Source organism: Delphinus delphis, chromosome 19 (genome assembly GCF_949987515.2).
Source record: "Delphinus delphis chromosome 19, mDelDel1.2, whole genome shotgun sequence".
NCBI classification, from domain to species: Eukaryota; Metazoa; Chordata; class Mammalia; order Artiodactyla; family Delphinidae; genus Delphinus; species Delphinus delphis.
Window position 1 is genome coordinate 26,575,492 of NC_082701.1, and position 17,340 is coordinate 26,592,831.

Sequence of the window (17,340 nt, forward strand, 5' to 3'; positions counted from 1 at the left end):
CAGAAGGCAGGTTTCCAGAACAACACTTGTTAGTGACAAGGAACTGGGCATTTTCACGCATTCTAGAACTAAGCCTACCATGAAGAATCAAATCCTCATCAGCGAAGAGGAGGGAGAAGGACTAAAATAGAGTTTGTATTGAGTGTGATGTATGTGTGAAGATCTAGAGATTAAGGAAAGTAGGAAGAAGTGCTAAACTCAGTAAGATCATATAGTGACTGTACATATACGTCTGTGGGTAGGGAGGTGCTTTATGCCTTTACAGAATGTGGAAGTGTGGGCTTATAGGTATCTCTACAAAAAAAAAACAAAGGAAGAAAATGCAATTTGAAGGTGTTATCTTCTAAACCAGCACTGTCTGATAGAACTTTGGGGGCTGGAAATGATCCATACGTGTACTTTCCAACACAGTAGCCACTAGTCTCATGTGACTTTTTTTTTTAAGGGTTTTGTTGTTGTTGTTTATTTATTTATTTTGGCTGCGTTGGGTCTTCGTTGCTGCGCACGTGCTTCTCATTGCGGTGGCTTCTCTTGTTGCAGAACACAGGCTCTAGGCACGCAGGCTTCAGTAGTTGTGGCGCACGGGCTTAGTTGCTCCACGGCACGTGGGATCTTCCCAGACCAGGGCTTGAACCCGTGTCCCCTGCATTGGCAGGCGGATTCTTAACCACTGCATCACCAGGGAAGTCCCTCATGTGACTTCTGAGCTCTTGAAATGTGGTTTGTGTGACTGAGGAACTGAATTTTAAGTTGTAATTAATTATAATCCATTTACATGTAAATAGCCACATGAGGCTAGTGGCTACCTTACCAGGCAGCACATTACTAGACTGTAAATAGGTACCTTTAAAGGTGTCGACTGCTTTCGATGTATTAACATCTTAGAGACCGTCTGTTACAAAAGTCTGACTTGTCTATGCCCAGAGAAGGTGTGGGTGCTCCTGACTATGTCTAAATAAGCAGTGCTTTAGAGCAGTGCAGCTTCTGTGCAGAATAAGAGCTGATCTGATTAGACACAGTAAATAGAGGGTGGAAACTTCTACTCTGCTTAGCTTCTGATGTCTGCCTTTCCAAAAATATTCTCCTTAATTGCTTGGGCAATGGCTTCTCCTGAGACTAATCAGACCTTGATGAGCCCCTCAAAGAATAGCTGCATCTTCCATTTGCATCATTTCTTCTGGTTAACAAATTGGCAACAGATTTGATATATCTGTTAGAATTGGGAGACAGCTGTGATCAGGGCTCCCGGGTCTACAGAAGTTAGATTTCAGGGTGCCATCAGGTCCCATGGCTCTGGAACACCTGCTTGCTAATGCCTGTAATTCCAGAGTATATGCCATTAATTGCTACAAAAATGCAAATCCCCCAGAGAAGTAAATCTTTAAGCTATCTTAAACTTTCACACGTTTAAGAGGGATAGTGGACACCAGGTATCTGGGAGAAAACTCTACAAATGTGGAAAAGATAAAAGAACTAGGGGGATAGAAGTCCAAACACGTATTTCATCTACTATTCAAGCTTGCCTAATGCTTGCACTATTTTATAAGACATAAGATAACACCTTATATAGCTATCATAAGGATTAACTAGATATTATTAATTGTAAAATACTTTAAACTTTTATTTGTAGAGTTTTACTTTATTTTATTTATTTATTTATTTACTTTTTGGCTGCATTGGATCTTTGTTGCTGCTTGCAGGCTTTCTCTAGTTGTGGCGAGCGGGGGCTACTCTTCGTTGTGATGCGCCAGCTTCTCATTGCGGTGGCTTCTCTTTGCTGTGGCGCACAGGCTCTAGGTGCACAGGCTTCAGCAGTTGTGGCTCGCAGGCTCTAGAGCACAGGCTCAGTAGTTGTGGCGCACGGGCTTAGTTGCTCTGTGGCATGTGGGATCTCCTTGGACCAGGGCTCAAACCCGTGTCCCCTGCATTGACAGGCGGATTCTTAACCACTGTGCCACCAGGGAAGTCCTATCTGTAGAGTTTTAATAGTTCTCATGTAATTTATTTTTCCATTAATAAAAAAAGTCACATTACAAAACAAAACAAAACAGGAGAGAGAGAAAGCATCACCCCTAATTTTACTACTTAACGAAACAAAAATTAGCACCTTTTTCTTTTTTTTTCTATGCATGATTTTTTTTAGTTTTCTTTACACAATTACAATCATAGCGTGCCTACAGTTTTGTAACCTGAGTTCAAGCTTCTTGAGCTAGGCTTATATAAGGGAATATTACAACATATCTAGGATGACTAGGTCATTTAATATCTATCTGTCTGAAATTTTCTGCCCTTAATTCAACCCTGGGGCTGTGGCAATGATGCACAGTGATGAAGATTCCAATATAAACAACAACATCCATGAAAAATGCACCTGTGCCTATTTTAACATTTGCTCTGTGTCCTTCAGAACTTAGTGTCCCTCTGTGAGACTTTATCATGGTGTGAATGTACCATTTACCATGGAAAATCAAGGGCTTGTTCAGACCTGGCTGGAGTTAAATGAAAATATCAAAGGCTCAATGAGAAGGGAAGGGAAGGGAGGTGTCAGGTGTAATATATACCTTATCCCATTTATCTTCATCAAACACAGTCAGGTAGGTTTTATCAACCACAGTTCAGATATGAGGGGTTAAAAAACTTGCCCGAGGCTGTATCATTATTAATAGCAGAACAAGGATTAGCACTTAGGTCTTTCCAGTACACCAGGCAGGTAAACAAGAAAGCATATACACCCTTTATTTAAAAAGGAAAAGAGAGGGGTTCAAATTTTTTTAAAAACTAGAATATATTCATGTATTTCTTGAGGAAAAAATTGTTTTAAAAGAAACCTTTAAAGAACAGGGAAATGAAAAATTAAAATATTTCCCCCCAAGAGTTAGTAACCTCTGGTAATAAACAATAATGAAATGGTAAGAGACGTAACTTTAAGGACTTTCTAGGTAATTAATGCCACTTTGCATAATCTCCTACAACACCAAAGAGAAAAAACCTGGTCCCACTAAAAGGAAGTAGATGTCCATATCAGCCCAAGAGCCTGAAGACCGCCCCTCTAGTTATAAATTGTTATAATATTCTGATGTCAAGCCTCCGACTATGCAAATGAAAGAATGGAAGGTGAGGCGTAGGGTGTGTAGCAGTTTCCCAGATTGGTTAGGAGGCAACATCTAACCTACAGTGCTGCTCATCTGCTCTCTGCTTTGCCAAATAGTAGCAAATCTGTGTTACAGGAAGTTGTAAGCCTCAAATAAGTCTTCACCCACCCAAAATGTACACATTGTTGCAAACATATCCCCTGCCGCGTGTCTCCAGAGCCCTGGAAAATGTCTAGCTACATCCTGGATGCTAATCAGGGGTACCTCCTCTCAACAGAGGGCCTCTAAGCTCCCAGCCCCTACATCCGCCCCCTCTTGCCGCATCTGCTGGAAATCCATGGCTTGCCTTCCCCCGCCCCCAGTTTCCATGGAGATGAAACAGTTTACTTTTTTCCCCCCAACTCTAAGCCACGGTTATTTTTAACTGTAAAACTCTGAGCCAGGTCACAGCTGGGATCTGGAAGATGTAATGACGTCTATAGCCACCCTTCTCTCCCACCAACGCCTTCTTTTCTGCAGTTGCTGGGGGCGGAGGCACTCCTGGGAGATTTTGCTCTCAAAAGCGTTTTGCTTTGCATCATTGAAGTTAAACCTGTGCTCACTTCGCTCTGACAGGTGTCTTGAATCTGAAACTATGCACACCCCAAACAAGGCAAAGATCTTCTTGTTGGGGCAGGGGCAGCCAGGTAAGGTTGACATTGCTGTCACCTCCCTGTGGCTAGAGCTTAGATAAGTGCCCTTTGGTAAAAATATATCAAGGTGTCATCCTCTAGGCAAAAAATAAGGGTTCTGGCTCCTGCCCCAGTAGAGTGGCTTTTTCTGCTGCAGCTTGACTTTACTTAAAAAGAGGCTCCAGACAAGATACTGTGTGGGAAAACTGTTCCACCTCTCCAAAGCAAAGCAAGTTCCCATGGGGTAAGGGCTGGGACACTGCTGCCCTCTCTTCCTTTACTGAAAGTTCCTATCAGTCCCCCCCCCCCCCATCTCTGAGGCTCCTGGTACTTGGGAGCTCGTGTCTTCATGGCACTTTGGAACTTTTCACCCTTTTTCAATAATTTTTGGGGAAAAGCTATTAAATTACCCTGAAAATTGCCTTCTTCATCTTAGACAACATCCTAAGATTGGAAACCGAAGTAAAAACATCAGACAGCCTCAACTCAAAGTCAGTTTTCTGATAGGGTATATTGTAGGGGAACATTAAAATTAAGCTTCACAGTGCAGGTCCCATTATTTTTTTTATTTCTTAAAATAATATATATTTTATGTCATGATAATGGGGAGGGTAGGGGCGGGGGATCCAAATCGTTAGCTATCTATCATTTAATGGGAGAAAAGAGGTCACTGCCAGCAATTCAGATAAAGGGAGTGTACTTGGCAGACAGCTCTCTGGGAGGGAGAGGTGCATTGGAAGTGTCGTGAGTTGGCACTTGGCTGTCAGTTCACTGAAGTGTGATTTCAGCGTTTTTGCTTTGATTAATAAAGTGTTGGTTTCTTAAAACAATTGTGAGGTCTTCTCCTTTCCACACTTCCTAAGATGCTACTTCTGTTCCACATAACTCTGGACCAAGGCAAGATTATTAGCAAGCTACCTGGAAGCTTTCTGCCACATAAGACCTCTGGGGAGACCAGAGAAAGCTGAAAAAAAAGTGTGGCTTGGTTAAGAATGTGAGATTAATTCAACCAAATGATTAGTTTGGTGCCACAGAAATCCATCCCCTGTGCTCCAAAGTAGAAAATAAGTGCATCAGACTTAACTCTCCAGTCCTGAAAGACACAAATCTGGGCTGGCAAAGGTTAACTAGAGCTTTCAAAGGCAAGGGGAGGTACGGCGATATTCAGGGCTGCATCTATCAAATCAAATTTTTTGTAGCTTTCAATTTGGGGTTTTAAACCTTTTAATGGTCCCTTTCTGCATTCTTATCTCAATTTCCTTATTCTTACTCTTAACTGGGAAGGGGGCCCAGCACACAACGCATACCAAGCAAGTAACTCCTAGTGACAAAGGAATTTTTTTCTTTTTTTGCGGTACACGGGGCCTCTCACTGTTGTGACCTCTCCCGTTGCGGAGCACAGGCTCTGGACGCGCAGGCTCAGCGGCCATGCCTCACGGGCCCAGCCGCTCCACGGCATGTGGGATCCTCCCGGACCGGGGCACGAACCCGTGTCCCCTGCATCGGCAGGCGGACTCTCAACCACTGCGCCACCAGGGAAGCCCGACAAAGGAATTTTAATGTCAGATTCAAGACATTCATCCTTCCTTTAAATACCTATGTCTCTTAACTTGTAAGTCTGGTCATTCAAATCAAACGGCAGTTAATCTCAGTGCATCTCAACTGGTAGAAGCCAAGGCAGCAGGCAAACAATGAATAGAAAAAGAACTCCCTCCCATTAGATAAACTGGCTTTCCAAGCTTCTCAGAAATGATTCACCTGTCCCCACCCCCTAGCCCTCAAAAGCAGCATACAAATGAACACTCAGTGCCAATGCGTATTTTGTGGATACTTAGGTTCCAAAATACTCCCTAGTTAAGTGCTATTCACTATTGTTCTCTCTCCCAAAGCAAGTATTTGTCAGCACGACCAATACTATTCTAACCAGGCTGCTCTGACTCTCCTTGCGCCCTGAGATCCTGCTCAATATCACTTACATTTCACTAAGAGGGCTGGTTATTGTGCCTGATTGAAGGGAAATTCTTTATCTTAGCTGGACTACCTCTTCTACACAGGGCCACAGACGTAGCAGTGTCCCATTGTACCAGAGGTGGTCCTTTCTGACAGATCGGAGAGGTCACCCACATTTGGCTAAACACATTGGAAAGGAAAGCAAAGCTTCCAGATCAGTACCTCTGGAATAGAAATTCAAACAAATAAAAAGCCAGGTACATGTAAGTTGTGGAAAAGCTTTTTGTGTTAACAATAACAGTGTATATCTAGAAGGTATCTATAAAGACATCTTTAAAAATGAATGGGCAAGTCATCAAAAAATCTACAAACAATAAATGCTGGAGAGGGTGTGGAGAAAAGGGAACCCTCTTGCACTGTTGATGGGAATGTAAATTGATACAGCCACTATGGAGAACAGCATGGAGGTTCCTTAAAAAACTACAAATAGAACTACCATATACCCAGCAATCCCACTACTGGGCATATACCCTGAGAAAACCATAATTCAAAAAGAGTCATGTACCACAGTGTTCACTGCAGCTCTATTTACAATAGCCAGGAGATGGAAGCAACCTGTGTCCATCATCGGATGAATGGATAAAGAAGATGTGGCACATATATACAATGGAATGTTACTCAGCCATAAAAAGAAACGAAATTGAGTTATTTGTAGTGAGGTGGATGGACCTAGAGTCTGTCATACAGAATGAAGTAAGTCAGAAAGAGAAAAACAAATACCGTATGCTAACACATATATATGGAATCTTAAAAAAAAGTTCTGAAGAACCTAGGGGCAGGACAGGAATAAAGACCCAGATGTAGAGAATGGACTTGAGGACACAGGGAGGGGGAAGGGGAAGCTGGGACGAAGTGAGAGAGTGGCATGGACATATATACACTACCAAAGGTAAAATAGATAGCTAGTGGGAAGCAGCCGCATAGCACAGGGAGATCAGCTTAGTGCTTTGTGACCACATAGAGGGGTGGGATAGGGAGGGTGGGAGGGACACGCACGAGGGAGGGGATATGGGGATATATGTATATGTATAGCTGATTCACTTTGTTATAAAGCAGAAACTAACAAACACACCATTGTAAAGCAATTATACTCCAATACGGATGTTAAAAAAAAGAAAATGAATGAGCAATATTCCAGAATGCTGTTTAGAACACAGTACTGCTCTCCTGGCTAGAGACCCGTCGAAGTGTTTTGGAGTAAATATGAATTAGTTTTTCCAAGCTTCTCTTTGTAGTTTGGGCCTCTGACTTATCACACTGGACATTTTAGTTCTTATCACATACCTACATATTTCCTAAAGCTGGAATGACTTCCCAACTAGAACTTTGTTATTGATGAATGTCATTGGTCTTCTCCCCTTTCCCGCTAACTACAAGCTGAGGATCTCAATACTCAAAACTGGGAAACTTGTTATCACTCAGCAGCGACTGGTTAATTAACTAAGTTCAGATTTAAAAAGGGGGTTTAGGGTGGGGGGAGTTGTAAACGATAAAAGGATGAAAACTGGAACCCAAGAAGAGATAAATCATAAATAGTTGGTCTCAACAGAGACAGTTGAGGTCTTTGAGCACAAGAAAGGATCATTATAAATTTATTTACTTACTTATTTATTTATGGCTGCATTGTGTCTTCGTTGCTGCACGTGGGCTTTTCTCTAGTTGTGGTGAGCAGGGGCTACTCTTTGTTGCGGAGCGCTGGCTTCTTACTGCAGTGGTTTCTCTTGTTGCGGAGCACGGGCTCTAGGCGTGTGGGCTTCAGTAGTTGTGGCTCGCGGGTCTAGGGCTCAGGCTCAGTAGCTGTGGTGCACGGGCTTAGCTGCTCCACAGCACGTGGGATCTTCCTGGACCACGGCTCAAACCTGTGTTCCCTGCATCGGTAGGCAGATTCTTAACCACTGCGCCACCAGGGAAGCCCAAGAAAGGGTCATTACACGTAAAGAAATTTGTTCTCTATTCCCCACCAGGACAGAGGAGGACGATATGCATAAAATTCCAGCAGAGGGCTTCCCTGGTGGTGCAGTGGTTGAGAGTCCGCCTGCCGATGCAGGGGACACGGGTTCGTGCCCCCGTCCGGGAAGATCCCACATGCCGCGGAGCAGCTAGGCCCGTGAGCCGTGGCCACTGGGCCTGTGCGCCCGGAGCGTGTGCTCCGCAACGGGAGAGGCCACAGCAGTGAGAGGCCCGCATACCGCAAAAAAAAAAAAAAAAAAAAAAAAAAAAAAAAATTCCAGCAGAAATCCTTAAATTGTAATAAAGTTCCTAGCAGTTAAAGGTCTTTATTTCATAGTTCATTGTTGTTGAGTTTCAGAGTAAACTCTCTTTCTTCTGAGATGATCTGCACCAAGAAGGACCTAAATTAGTGGAGTTGGTTTATGGCCAATCCCATCTAGTTGAAAAGGGGAAGGATGGAATTTTCTTTGGAACATCCTTCCTAGCTCTGGATTTTTAGTAACAAGAAGGGCCTTCCTTTGGTGACAAGAAGATGGAAGGAAATAATGTACTAAGCTAGTGATCGACATCAAACCTCAGCAAGTGCTTTTCTAACGACGCCTTTCAAGAGTACTCCTCACCCAAAATTATGGCTTGATCTTTGAGAAACCCACTAGGATTCTAGGTCTTAAATTTTGTGAAGTTGGGCTTACCAAAACCATAGTAATCCTCCTTTCTAAAATCCAGTCATTTGAAATTATAGCCTTATTTTTCTGTCACTCTTTTCAACAATGCCACTTTCTTCATCCAGTCTACTGATTCGCCAGTTTTTCAGACTTCAACTTGTTCCAGGGCTTCTATCAGACTGTCCTGCCATCCGCCATCCTCCCAGCCCTAAGCACCGCAGCTGCTCCTTGTGTACTAGCCAGCTAAATCTCTTGGCACTGTTTTCCTTACTCATCACCCTCCACCTACTACGTCTGGAACAGTCTCCCACTTCCATCTGCCATTTTATTTCTCTCATCTCCGTCTTATCATTGCCTCAGAAGTGCACCTCTCCCAGGAAGCCTTCCTTAATCAAGATCAAGGACTCCTCAGACTACAGCAGACATCACCTGACACAGACGTCTAATGCACTTTTAGAACAGGACTTGCCTTCCAAGGATAAGAGGCAACCCCTTTATAAGCAACTCAGGGGGATGCTGGTGGTAGGATAACGTTTTCTAAGAGACAGGACTATATCAAGAAAACCACAAGCCGCCCTTTTGAAACACTGAAGTCCTTTATTCTATTTCCCTCAGATCCTACGCGTTTCCTTTTCATTCGTTATCCCCTAGATGAAGTCTATTAGCAAACTGCATGCATATTTTCAGCAGTCAAGAAGTTTGAGCAGATACTTCCAACAAAGCATATAATATTTGAATTAGATATTTTGAATGTTGAAAGAATTAAAGAAATCAGTCAGCTACTGGAGGTAATTTGTGCACATTCTGAAGTATTTCTATATAACTTTGCTTCTAACAGAAAAGGGAAAAACCCTGACTCTGAGTTTGGCTTCTTATTGTGCAGAAAGATTTGAGGACCAAGTTTCAGATGTGGTGGGGTCACTCACCCTCATATCTAGTGAGTTCCATATATGAAAAGGCTTTCCTTTTGTTTTACAAGTAGCTCTTATTGTAGGCTAGCCTTTCACCATTGAGAAATTAGGGTTCAGGTCTTAATCTAAGCAACACTGAGGTTAATTGCATCACCTCCATCCTCAGGGGTCTGGTATCCAGGGAAGCCAAGGGTTAGAATAGGGTGAGCCCAGGACACACATGTTACCAGAGACAATGCAGCGTGATGAGGCTTGCATCCAACCCCCTAAGTGCGCTTTAGTTACCAGAATATTTGACACACCCACAAAGTAAGTAGCAAAACATTTTTAATCCATTAATTCTAAAAATAAGAGACATTTTATATCCAGTGCCACCTCCTCAAAAGTCTACTGCAGATTAGACAGCCAGACTTCAACTTACAAAGCCAGACATTAAAGTTGAAGATGCAGTTTGGGATAAGACCATCACGGGGAGATTTTCCTTCTCTTTGCTCATAAACATAAGTTGTCAGCTTAAAAGAATCCTCAGACAGAAAGAGAAAGCTTTCTCTCTCTATAACCTCTTTATTTTAAATCTGTCTGTAATGTTTGAAGGCAAAACAGATAATCAGAAAACCAACCTCCCAAGTAAGTACAAGGATCTGAGCTGGACTCCTGGGACTAAAGACTGGTTTAGTTCTATTTCTACCAACACTGTGATGTGAGGTACTATGGTTCTTGTTTTAGTTACAAGAGGTGTTAGGAATGAATGCCCACACACAATTAATAATAGCTTATCTAGCACATAACTCTGCAGCACAATACCAACAACAGGAGTATTTTAAAGCCGGGTGGAGAAGAAAGTAGACATTAATACAACTTAAGGTTTCCTTTGTTCTTCCCCTCTTTTTACAAGGAGAATTCAGCTCAGAAACAAAACTCCACAATGCCCGTACTGTCCTTTGGCCCACCAGGCCCGGAGAGCCTCAGGCTTTAGTGATGTACCCTTCTCGGATGAGGAAATCATAGATTTTCCGGGTTTTGTTCACGTCTATCTTGATGAGTGCTCTTGCCTGTGCCAGTCGCAAGCCTCCTTGCTTGTTACATTCGTTCAATAGAGCAGATTTGTATTCTAAATAGGCTCCTGGGACCAATCTCACCATCTGACAGAGCTGCAAGACATGGCAAATTTAATAAACATTAACATCTGTCATTCTCATAATTTAATCCAGCAGGTATAGCCAAAATAAAATTTAAAGAGTGACATCAACCTCCAACTATTTATAGGAGCTGCTGGTGGCTAGATCACATTCCAGTTTGTCTTTTCTTTGGAGAGAATACTCTCTAAAGACAGACAGAAAAAGGCAGAGTGTGATGCCGGGAGAGCTCCAGCACCTACCGGCTGGCTCACCTGGCTTTGTCAGGGATACAAGTCTGTGTGCTGAGGAGCGGTGTGGAGTAGAGGCCCGGCACCTTCCAGCTCAGCCAGTCAGGGAGGAGCCACAGGGCACCGTGCGGGTGAGGCTGCTGATACTTGGGTTCCCAAGTATGAATCGCATTATTTTTAGTATCGGCATTAAATCTTTAGTCCCTGATTTTGTGATTACATTTCCTACTCTGGAGGGAGAAGAGATATAGAGACCTTGCTAAGAGGTCGCTTTAACTGCTAAAAAATCTAGAAACCTGGCTCGATTCCAGTTCACCTGCCACTATCCAGAAATGAACAGCCTGAGGTTACCACTTTGTGGGTAAGGATAAAAACTGCTTGAAACTCCAGGCCATTCCACCCTTGATTCAGAATGGCAATACTTCTTCAGCAATACTTGGATATAACATACACCTCCTTCTACTCCCAAACTAATCTTTACTGTTCCTACCGGGTAAAATAAAAGACTAATACTAGCGCCTACTCCATGACTTTTCCTTACTGTCTGACCTGAATTACTGATACAGAGTGGCAGCTGAAGACACTGATCTTGGGAACCGTGAAAGGAGCACACGAGGAACAAAAGAGGATCCTCTCTTGGAATGGACTTGAGAGCTGCGGCACATTCTTTTGAAAACGCTTGATGATGACCGTTGTGAGGCTGGATTTAAAGTTTAGAAACGGCCAAAAGTAATATGAAGAAGACACATCCGGTGATTATAATGTAAGAGAAAAGTAGGTCATGGCTTTTTTAATCAAAATTAATGTGTGACTATATAAGACGATGAATTCCTCTTTTATGCTTATACACATACTATGGAGACAATTCAAAAATCTTTTAAGTGATGGTCATATTGTTGGAATAACAGTAGAACATCTGAAAATGCCCACTCTAATAGGAAATAATCATTTTCATATACCAGTTATTTTAAGTTTGAAAAAAATTAAATTCACTGACATAAAGCACAGTACAGTATCTAGTACATGGTAAATGCTCAATAAATGATAGTTGCTATTATTTAGATTTACATCTCATATGTTCTTCTCTCAGGAGATGAATGGTGGCTGGGTGATACGGAAAGGAGTCCTTGAGACCTGCTGAGGTCAGCTCTTTAGCACCTAGACCTCTGGGATGGACTAGAGCTGTTACACGCACACGTGTGACATGAACAGAGCAAAACGGGTTTGATCCTATAACATGCTTTTAATGACAACTCAATGAATAACCAGCCCCTACTCTCTTTCTTCTAACCAGCTCCCCTTCTTTTTGTTACCTCCTTTTCTTTTTCGTTCAACTTCTCTGTGCCAGGGAGGCCAGTGAGGTTCAAGGGCGGTGCGCTTCGTCTACCTACAGATATAGACAGAAAAAGGCATATATTTCGTAAGAGCGACAGTCCCTCAGGAGTAAAGTGTATAACAAAGTTCACCACAGTCAGGCCAGTTAGGTACAAGATTACTATACACAGCTGTATATATACTCCTCAGGCCTCAGTTTATCTGGCAACACAGGTATCCCAATGTTCACTTGAAAATAAAAACGGTAAGCCTCGTGCCCTCTGCTCTGATAAGATACACATATAACCACACATACCTCGGTGTCAAATATGGCTATTCTTCCTAAGCCAGCAGGAGATTCTAAAATCTACGGCCCAGATGTCGTCCAGTTAAGAAAGGTCATACGCTGCCTGCCGTGACAGCTGATGAATGGAAACAACAACTCTGCGCGAGAGACACTTCCTAACCCCTGCCACTCTGCCGGCAGCGCAAGGCAAACATGGTAACTAACCACGTACCATTCGCCTTGAGATCAAAGGCAGAGTGTCAGGCCAGCAAAAGGCCCTTATTTATTACGTGAGGGAATACCTGTTCCTTCCAAAGTAGCCCTGTTTACCTGAAAGATCTGAACAGAGGAATGAGCCACTTATATGGCAAAGTAGAGGCTGAGGTGAACTCACATACCTGAGAAAGAAACCCAAGCGTGAGGTCACTGCCCAGGATAGGAAGCCTGATGTGCAAAACCTTTTGGTTTTGTTTTGAATGTATACTTGAATGAATGGACTGCGTTAAACAAAAGAAAATTCAGGGCAATACGTTACATTTCATGGGGGTTGCTGGTTTAGGTGGTGGAGAGAAAGGGGATGGACCGTTGCAGCCTGCTGTACTGCAAAACAGACTTCTCTGTAATATCAACAAAGGGGATGAGGACTTCTCCATAACTGACAGGCCTAGCCATACCCTAAATGCTCAAAAAGGGAGACTACAGTCATTTGGTGCCTCAGCAAAGTTCCCAGAGGCTGGGTTACGATCAGGGATCCAGGCTTCCAGCTCTGCACTACTTCAGGAGCAACTCAGAGCGTGAAGAGGAGTAAGGGGTCGCCTCAACCTAAACACAGGGCGTGAGGAAGGCAAATGCCCACCTAGGACGCAGCAAAGAGCAAGTGTGAATGGTTCAGAAAACACAAATACCAGAGGAGCTTGGTCACGTCCATTCATTCATTTTAATTAGCCAATATTAAGTTATTTGTATATCTGTATTTAGATTGGGGAGGGGTTGGATGTAAGAAACTTAAAAACTTGGATTTAACTGTCTTGGCTATTCCCTAAAAGACACTCTTTTCTCCTTTAAATATTAAGAAATTATTACTTGAAACAAAGGAATAAATGAAAAAAAAATTATCATCCATAAAGCCGCCTTTTCTGAGCCCTGTCTAGATCCTGAATCTGAGAGATTATGAATGGGATCACAAGGTCTGTTGTTCCAAGCTTCCAAAAAATGGTAAAACTGCAAGTGGGTCATCTTTTTGCCAAGTCCAATCTGTAATCAGTGGAGCAGCCTGTATGTTCTGACCAGGGGAAGTGGCTAATCTACCATATGGAGCAGGGGTGAATGATAACCAAGAAAACAGGCAAAGAAACACCATGATCTTGGACCACAGTTCTACAGCTAATACCACCCCAAACTACCATTCACTGATTACCAAGAACCAAGGATTACCAGATAGCATATGGCTTAATCTTACTCTGTAAACTAACCTCAAAAGACGAAATACCCAAAGAGATAAGAAATAGAAATACCTGAAGTCTCCAACTTATAAAGAAAGTCTTGCTTTTCTGGCAAGTAACATGTTTCTTTGCTCATATAGGATACAAAGCCTCTAATTATCCCCTATGAGACAAATCTCAAAGTTTGTGGTAGACAGCGTCATAGTAAACTAACTGCCCATGAACATTGGTAAAATAGAGAAAACACCTGTCTGGAGTTCTTTCTTCCCCTGTCTTTGTACTCCAAACCTGAGGAAAGTCCTGTTTGGCCATGAATATTCTAAAAACTTGCTTATGTGTATAAATTGGGATAACACTTAATTATCATTCCTCTGCCTAAGCGCCCAGCTCCCACACAGCTGAAGGGATTGCTGGGTTACCATAACCCCTAGAATGAACACTTCACAATCAAGACCTGCTCCAGCCTAAAAAATAATTACCTGAATTCGAAGCCATTGGTACGGAAGGACTCAGGCCAGAATCACTACAGAGAAGAAGAGGAATTTAAACTTATATCACATCAAAGAAAGCCATTTCCAAAAGCCCATGTGAGACTGGGTGACACTTATCAGGTCAGTTACTTTGAAGAGAAGTAATGAGACAGACTGCGTTATGTTTTACAGGATATCCCAACTGTACTACCTAGGAGAGGAAATCTGTTCCAGAGAAGGAAATTGCTTGGATTTGTTAAGAAGAGTTCTTGGCCTGGCACATCACAAAGACCATTCATGGGGAAAGGAGAGGAACATGATTCTCCAATGAAAATCATACCAATAGAAACAGAGGGAGAAAGAAAGCATGGGGAGGGAATTTACTAATTAAAAAAAATAAGGTCAAAGTAGCAAAGTAGGATTCTAGGAGGCCAGTTATGTTTCTCAAAACTGTCAGTATGGTACTGTTTCTTTTTTTTTTTTTTTTTTTTTTTGCAGTATGCAGGCCTCTCACTGTTGTGGCCTCTCCTGTTGCGGAGCACAGGCTCCGGACGCGCAGGCTCAGCGGCCATGGCTCACGGGCCCAGCCGCTCCGCGGCATGTGGGATCTTCCCGGACCGGGGCACGAACCCGTGTCCCCTGCATCAGCAGGCGGACTCTCAACCACTGCGCCACCAGGGAAGCCCAGTGTGGTACTGTTTCTGAGACTGCCTGCTAAAATTTTCTGAATTCTTCTAGTCACTCAATTATTACTGCCCTGCCGTGTAGGATAGGGTGCCCACAGAATTCTCTGAAAATACAGGTAAAGGCCAAATCCTCCAAGAGGTTGCTCCTTCCCCCTGGAGTAATTCCTCACATGTCAGCCTGCCGGCGGAGCCACTGCTGGCAGGCGCTACTGTCCTGGATGTACTGGAGAACCTCCGAGAGCATAGTGCGTTTGAGGCGTTCCTCTTCTCGAGTCTTCTTGAGGTGATCATAGGTTCTGGCACCTGGAGGTATTAAAAAACACTGTGACTACAATGACAATGCAGCAGAACTAACCGAAGGGTTTCCTAACTCATCAGCAAACTTCATCTTTTTTAATCTTTAATTTAAAACTTTTTTTGGCCGTGCCGCAAGGCTTGTGGGATCTTAGTTCCCCTCCCAGGGACTGAACTCCAGGCCCACGCAGTGAAAGCGCCGAGTCCTAACCACTGGACCACCAGGGAATTCCCAGTCATTTTTAAATTTCCTTTGCAAAACTGCTTCCACATTTTTCTAAGAGCAAAGTCATTTCCCCTAGTTTGAAATCCCTTTTTTGACAAGAAATAAAAATATTTTTATTCCTTTTCTACCTTTAAGACATTTTGGGGAAAAATCCCCAAAACAGAAAATTACAAGGAGTCCCTCATATTTCCATCCCCTAAAAGTAACTTTTAACACTGTCGTATTTACTTCCTGTTCTGTATTTTTCAATCCATATATTTTTCCAAGTCACACAAGTGCTATACACATACACTCTTCCTTAAAAACCAGTTAGAATTACAAATAAAAATAAATCCTCATTGACCAGTACCATTCCTTTCCCCTCTTTCCCAGAGGCAACCAATATCAGGTAACCCAAACCTGGTATCAGAGCCTTTATATGCATCTTGATAAACAGTTGCATAGTGTTTTCTACATGTTACAAATGTATATAGGATCCAAAATATCACACCAGTGGGTTTCACACAGTGTTCCACAGAGGCCCAGGATACCAAGAAAATATCTCAGGGATTACGGGGAAGAGCAAGGGCACCAGCACATACCAGTAGTCCTGTGCTCCACACATGACCTGAACCATCAGACTTCAATCAAAGTAGTTCTACTTTTATCTTATTTATGGATTAGTGCCCCACATAAAATTTCATTTTGTAAACTGTTTCCATTGTTAGAAATAAAGAGCCATTACAGTAGGCTGAACTTATACCCACAGGGCTACTTCTTGTGAGCAGTGGGTGACAGCTTTCAACCAACAGCAAGGAGGAGGAAATGCCGAAGATCATTCCAACAATAACAACAAAATGACAGAAACTGCCATTTACTGAGGATTTACTGTGTGCCAGGTACTGTGCTATGTTTTCATGCACTATCTCTAACTTAATCTTTTAAAAAAAAAAAAAATTATTTATTTGTTTGGCTGCACCGGGTCTTAGTTGCGGCACGCGGGATCTTTAGTTGTGGCATGTGGGATCTAGCTCCCTGACCTGGGATCGAACCCGGGTGCCCTGCATTGGGAGCGTGGAGTCTTAACCGCTGGACCACCAGGGAAGTCCCTCTAATTTAATCTTCATACTAACGTTAAGAGACTTGGAAAATTGAAATGAACAGAATTATAGATCTGGTGAAAGAACAGCCAGAATTCAAACTCAAGCTGTCCAAGTCTAGACCTCAGCTCTTAACTACTAACACACACTACCTTCCCTTATGACCTGGCTCTACTACAACTAGCTCCTTAATCACTTTAAACTTTAGTCTCTCCATTAAATGAAAATAACAATAAGTTTGTTACAAGAATTAAATGACACGATCCAGGTGAAGTGCACAGGGTAGGGCCTGGTGCATGGTAAACTGTTACTGCTATGAATATAATTATCACTACCTCAAGTAACTGGGATGCAAGCGCCTAGAACCAGTTGAAGGTCCCTTAATAAGAATGATCAGACTATGCATCACTAAATTTAAAAAGGCTGAGGCTAAAAACTGGAATACAAAATCCTTTTTTTCAGAGGCCACAACGGAATCCTAAATCTAAAACAGCATCCCTCTTTTCTCTGTCTCATAACTTTTATTTCACCTCAGATAATCCATATAATGGTATTTTATAAGGATTAAATAGGTGAAACTTTATGGGAAAGATTGAAAACTCATTCTGAAATGTGAAAGCTTGTTTAAAAAAAAAAACTCCATGGCACCTCAAACAGAGACACCCTCTATGTGCTTGGAAGACTTGCCCTCTGATTTAGCGTGTAGCTTAAGCATACTTACTACAAAAATTGGTAATGCCTGCTGTCCTGTATTCCTGGAGCCTCTTGATTTCCCTTCGGAGTTCGAATTCCACTGTTTATCCCCCCGAAAACAACAAAGGAGAAAAATTGGAAAAACAAAATCAACATTAATGAGCACTTTTACTGTTGAATATTTT

The 17,340-nt window shown here is 42.5% G+C and overlaps 1 protein-coding gene across 3 annotated transcripts in view; it reads right to left on the minus strand.

Moving 5' to 3' along the window:
* Positions 1-8,983: 8,983 nt before the first annotated feature.
* Positions 8,984-17,340, minus strand: part of TADA2A (transcriptional adaptor 2A) — a 47,805-nt gene continuing 39,448 nt past the window's right edge. For all 3 annotated transcript variants that reach the window (XM_059996355.1, XM_059996354.1, XM_059996353.1), the window contains 5 exons: positions 17,184-17,255; positions 15,034-15,166; positions 14,187-14,230; positions 11,979-12,052; positions 8,984-10,450 (listed from right to left, as the gene is read on the minus strand). In XM_059996355.1, the coding sequence (XP_059852338.1) occupies positions 10,265-10,450; positions 11,979-12,052; positions 14,187-14,230; positions 15,034-15,166; positions 17,184-17,255 (509 nt within the window). In that variant the 3' untranslated portion in view covers positions 8,984-10,264. The remainder of the gene's footprint in view (positions 10,451-11,978; positions 12,053-14,186; positions 14,231-15,033; positions 15,167-17,183; positions 17,256-17,340) is intronic.